The sequence below is a fragment of the Pteropus alecto genome, unplaced genomic scaffold (genome assembly GCF_000325575.1).
Source record: "Pteropus alecto unplaced genomic scaffold, ASM32557v1 scaffold63, whole genome shotgun sequence".
In the NCBI taxonomy this organism is placed as follows: Eukaryota; Metazoa; Chordata; class Mammalia; order Chiroptera; family Pteropodidae; genus Pteropus; species Pteropus alecto.
The window spans coordinates 970,527-976,526 of NW_006434897.1; the positions used below are offsets into that span (position 1 = coordinate 970,527).

At 38.0% G+C, this 6,000-nt stretch overlaps 1 protein-coding gene across 11 annotated transcripts in view; it reads left to right on the plus strand.

The window, feature by feature from the left end:
• HERC3 (HECT and RLD domain containing E3 ubiquitin protein ligase 3) overlaps positions 1–6,000 on the plus strand; it is a 98,871-nt gene that overhangs the window by 69,728 nt on the left and 23,143 nt on the right. For all 11 annotated transcript variants that reach the window (XM_006910723.2, XM_025046005.1, XM_015588453.2 and 8 more), the window contains 3 exons: positions 890–1,056; positions 4,001–4,067; positions 4,548–4,630. In XM_006910723.2, coding sequence (XP_006910785.1) covers positions 890–1,056; positions 4,001–4,067; positions 4,548–4,630 — 317 coding nt within the window. The remainder of the gene's footprint in view (positions 1–889; positions 1,057–4,000; positions 4,068–4,547; positions 4,631–6,000) is intronic.

Below are 6,000 nucleotides of genomic sequence, written 5' to 3' on the forward strand. Positions count from 1 at the left end.
GACAGCATTGCCCACATGATGACAGTCATGCACCACATAATGATGCTTCTGTCAGCAGTGGACTGCATATACAATGGTGGCCCCATAAGATTGGCCTTATGAGATTATAATAGTGCTGAAAATTTCCTATCATCTAGTGACACTGTAGCTGTTGTAATATTGTAGCCCAACACATACTCACGTTGGTGAGTGATGCTGGTGCGAACACACCTACTGCACTGCTGATCATATAAAAGTATAGCAATATAATTATGTACACTGCATAATACTTGATGATGACAATAAACAACCATGTTACTGGTTTATGTATTTACTGTACTTTTTAGCGTTATTTTAGAGTATTGTTTCTACTTTAAAAAAATGTTTGCTGTAAAACAGTATGCCGTCTTACTATAGTAGTGGCCTCACACATCTCGTGTTTACCGTGTCTATTGCATTTTTCTCTTAATGCTTAATTTAAACTCATGTCGTTTTGTATAGTAACATGCTCTACAGATTTGTAGCCTAGGATCACTAGGCTATATCATACAGCCTAGGTGTGTAGGAGGCTATCCCATCTAGGTTTCTGTAAGTGCACTCCATGATGATCTCACAAGGACAGAATCACCTGAAGCATTTCTCAGAAGGCATCCCTGTCATTAAGTGGTGAATGACTGTATAAACTGTTTCTGTATCACTAGATGAGCTATAAATGCTTAACTTTGTCTATATTATATCTTTTGGGGACAATCAGATTTTTGTCAGGGATGTGCTTCTCTGAGAACGTAACTAAATATTAATAAGATCTTTATTTTTTTGTGCTTAAAATATTTTAGAGTAAAAGGCAGATTGTTTCGAGGGCCACAAACACTGCATTTCTTTTTAACATATTTGCATACATTCTGAAAAGTGTTTTGTAGAGCACAACTGGTTTCACTTGATTGGCATAACCTGTGGACTAGCTATCTACAACTCCACTGTAGTCGATCTCCACTTTCCGTTGGCTCTCTATAAGAAGTTACTGAATGTAAAGCCTGGCTTGGACGACTTAAAGGAGCTGTCACCCACTGAAGGAAGGTACAAAGCTAAAAGATAGATTGGTATGGGGAACTGCTCTGGCTGCCCCTGGCACAGGGATTAAAGGTTGCAAACACCACATGTGTACATTCGAGTTTATTGAACCATATGGTTAGACTCTATCATGTATGCTGTTTTAAGGCGTAGCTCCAGAGCTACTCGCTTAGAGTCCGTCACTCTAAGGGCAGAAGGAAAAAAAAGAAAAGGGAAGTCATAGCTGCCCAGGAATACAAATTAATCTCTGTTTTCCTTATTCTGAACAAAAAATAAGGACTTCAAGATCTGTCATGGTCCAGAAATGCAGGGCGAGAAAATATTGAAAAGGGGGCCTGTATTTTTAAAAAGTACATTTTTTCCCCTCTTTCTGTGCTTCTCTTTTCTGTGCGTCTCCTTTACTCTCACATTGTTATCACACAACACTTCTGGTCACCACCAGAAGTGCGGGTTTTTCATCCACACCACCAAGCAATTCTTCATGACACCGGGTGGGTATCCTATAGTTTAACTCAATTCTGACGCTGTCTACCTGGAGATAGTGTCAGATCCCATAGTTTAAGGGCTTGACCCCACAAGACTGTTATCACCTCTCTTCAGATTCCAGTCACAAGTACTAGGTCCCCAGATTATCTACAACTTCTCTTCGATTTGGCTACAAATCAGAGGGTCCCACAATCCCCTCCTCAGATTTGATTAATTTGCTAGAGCAACTCAACAGAACTCAGGGAAACATGTTTACCAGTTTATTAAAAGATATGATAAAGTATACAGATGAAGAGCCAGATGAATAGGGCGAGGTCTGGAAGGGTCCTGAATGCAGGAGCTTCTGTCCCTGTGCATTTGGGGTGCATCACCTTCTCAGTGTGTGGATATGTTCACCAACCCAGAAGCTTTCTGAACTCCCTACTATTGGGGTTTTATGGAGGTTTCCTCACATAGGTGTGATCAATTATTACCTCCATTTCTAGCCCCTCTTTCCTCTCTAGAAAGTGGGGGGTGGGACTGAAAATTCCAAGCTCCTAATCACAGCTTGGTCTTATGACCAGCCCACATCCAGGATGCTCCTAGTGTTCTTACCACTTTGGAATATACAAGGATTTTAGGAGCTGTGTGCCAGGAACTAGGAGCAGAGAACAGTGTATCTATTTTTCTGTCATCTCCCAGAGCCTTAAAAATATTAGTTTGAGTTATATAGTTCAAATACAATTCACCCACTTAGAGTATATAATTCAGTGACATTTAGTTTATTTACAGAGTTGTGCAGCCATCACCACAATTTTGAAACATTTTTATCACCTGAAAAAGAAACCTGGTGGTCCTTAGTCGTTCCCCGCAATCTCCTTATCCCACAAGCCCTAGGCAACTGCGAATCTACTTTCTGTCTCTACAGGCTTTCCTATTCTGGTTATTTCGTATAAATGGAATTATACAATATATGGTCCTTTGTGTCTGGCTTCTTTCACACAGTATGTTTTCAAGGTTCATCCATGTTGTAACTCATATTAGTATTTTATTTCTTTTTATAGCCAAATATTCTTTTGTATGGATGGATATACTACATTATGTTTATCCATTCATTAGTTGATAGACATTTGGCTTGTTTCTACTTTTTGGCTATTATGGATAATGCTGTATGGACATTCTTGTGTAAGTTTTTGTGTATACATAAGTTTTCATTCCTGTTGGTTACAAACCTATGAGTGGAATTACTGGATCGTGTAGTAGCTCTATGTTTAGCCTTTTGAGGAACTGCCAGACAGTTTTTCAAAGTAGTGGAGCCATGTTTTTATGTCATTTTCTTTCTGGCTATTAAAAATCCTTTATTCCAATTTTCTCTGTATTGATTTTAGGTAGCATAAGATCAAGTATATAAAAAGACACCATATCCTTGGCTTTCTGTAAACAGTGTAATCCTTTTGGCTTTATCAGGAAAGAACTTTTCTTTTTTCTTTTTTTTTTTTTTTACAGAGTACAGCTTTTAGGATGGAGATAGAGAAGAGTAGTCTCTAAGGTACCCTCTGGAAATGAGATTGTCACACCACTAGTATAGGACACCATTACTAAGAACCCCCAAAAGATGGGAGGGATGAGGCCACAGAAAGAGGAAGAGAAAATTTAGAAGGAATGTAAAAAAATGGCAGAGGAGACCCAGGCAGGGTTAATTTTTTGGTTAACTGAAAGAGAAAGCTAGAGAGTAACAGAACTGTGCTCTATTTACTAGCCTGTCTGAGAACCATATATTTCAAGTAATGATTTTGGCCGTTTTACTGGTCATGAATTTAAATTTCACACCAAGAATTTTCTTTCTGGACAACTTTTGGTGAAAATGCCAGACTCAGAGCTTAGCAAAGAAGAGAGTACGCAGGAGGTCTAGCTACAACAATGTATTCTCTCGAGAGCTAAAATATGACTGTTATTGGAATAAACATACTCTTTTTAAACATGTTTCAATGTGCTTTAGTTTGACAGATAATAGTGTGTCTTTGCCATATAGAGAGCTTCTTGAACTAACAAGTAAGCCATTAAGATTCTTAAGCGGATGAGGAGATTCTGTAACTTCTTTTTTAATGATGGAAAGATCATTCTTCTAGTGCATATGGATGAAGCCAGTCTGTAGGATCTCTGTGGTACCATCTCCTCATATATAATTCCAAGCAGTAACAAGGTTAAAAGAATACAAGCGAGTCAGATGTAAATCCATCTGAACGTCTTCATAAATCCAGTAATATTTGTCAGTAGGAAAAGAGACTAATTAATGAGTGTCTTACAGGTCTACTCTCAAAAATCTTTTCAAGATATAGCTAACATAATTTTCTGTCACTCTGGATTTATGTTCATCTTCTTTCATAGTTTTCCCTTGCAGACAATCTGGACATGTGTCTGAGATAGAAACACCATTGCCATATCTGATTTGCCTCTTTTCCTTTCTCCATTGTTCTGTGATTAGGAGTCTTCAAGAACTTTTAGATTACCCTGGGGAAGATATTGAGGAGACTTTCTGCCTCAACTTTACGGTATGGATCTCCACAGTTTACTCATGATTGCAGCTGTCTCTTTTCTTATGCCTATGTCAGAATTCACGTTATTTTTTCTCCAAATCAAAGAATAAATTCAGGGACTTCTCTGAACCAAATTATTTTAGTCATAGTGTCTTAATTCAGTAAGTGTGTTGAGTATATGAATGAATGATTAATCTATGCACTGAGAAAATTACTGAAGTATTAATTCTCTTTACTGCTGATACACATATTCCTTTTCTGGTATTCTTATGATTTTCTCTTTGACTGCATTTAGTGGCAGCTCCAAGTCTTCAAAGAGCTCTTTTAAGGTGCCAGTGTTTTTTGACTAGATTCTCTTTCTTCTCCCAAAAGTTTTATATGGTAATAAGTAGTTATTAAGCAACATTTGTTTTTAAAACTTCTCTGTTATTTGGGTTCTGAAAAGTTAAGTGGTAAACAAAATTGAAACATTTCTTTTTTCCCCCTTAACTATAGATTTGTCGAGAAAGCTATGGAGTGATTGAACAGAAGAAGCTGATACCTGGGGGAGACAAAGTGACTGTGTGCAAGGACAACAGGTTAGTCCTGACCGTGGACTGTTGCAGATGTTGCTACCTTATTTCTCTGTACTTTTAAGACCACAACTGAAGTTAAATTTTAGTCCTTTCTGCAGAGGAATTAAGGGAAATAGAGTAAGAATTTGCAGATTTTAATGAATTTTTAATAGTAGAGGAAGCATTGAACTTGAATTCAGAAGATAACTGTTTTAATTCTAGATCTCCATCTTACTGGCTTTGACCCTGAGCAAATCATATAAACTTTCTCATCTGTGAAATGGGGGTTGTAATAACTGCCCTACCTACCTCCTGGGATGGTTGTAAGATTAAAGTGAGATCATTTGTAGGAAAACATTTTAGAGTGAATGAGCTCCCAGCATCTAGCACATGGTTTCCGATATCCAGCAGAGTGCCTGGCACAAAAATACTCCAAAAGTATGTGTTGAATAAATGAATGTTAAAAAGATGCTTACTATTGCTGTTGTTTTACTGCTGAAGAATTTGCAATATAGATTTTAATTAAATTATTCTTCTGCCTCATGAAAAGTAATTTAAGTACATCTGATTTTTCAGGATGATTTACCATGTCTGTGTTATCTCTTTTAGAGGGAAAAAAAAATTAGTTTTGTTTACTTTTGTATTAAAAGTGAGGTGGCTGGCAATCTGCATATTAATTCAGCTTACAAACACTGAATGCTATGTGCCAGGCATGTTATTGGATATAGGAAATAAGTAACTTTTATCTTTAAGAATTCAAGATTAATTTGGAAAGGTCAATGTAAGTGAATGACTGCATTAGATTATAATACATGTGATAGAGTAATTGGCCAAGTGTCATGGAACCAGGGGGAGAAGCTACAACGTTTTCACTGGATATTGAAGAATGTACATGTGGAAAACACAACCAACAGGTAGCTGACTCCGTACTCCCACTACCTTCATTCTGGTTCTCGCCACACTTTACTTGAGCTACCTCAACAGCCTCCTCATGGGACCCCTACACGTGGTCTATTTCCATATGGCCACCGGTTATCTTTCCAAAATTGGTCAACCACATCTCAGTCCAGATCCCATTTAAGGTCTTGACAACCTGATGCTATTGCACCCACCCTCCATCCACACACTAGACTCTACCCTATCAACACATGATATTCACATGATAAAGGACAATGAGTACTTACAGGTAGCTCAGGTAAAGTGTGGCGAGAACCAGAATGAAGGTAGCGGGCGTATGGAGTCATCTACCTGTTTGTTGTGTATTCACCAGGAGCTTGTGTCTGATTATATATGGATGGCACTAGAGAGGCATGTAATGACAACAATTCTGAGGTTTCTGATTTGTACAACTGACTAACAGGGTGCAGATTCTGTAGAGCAGGGTGGAAGGGAAA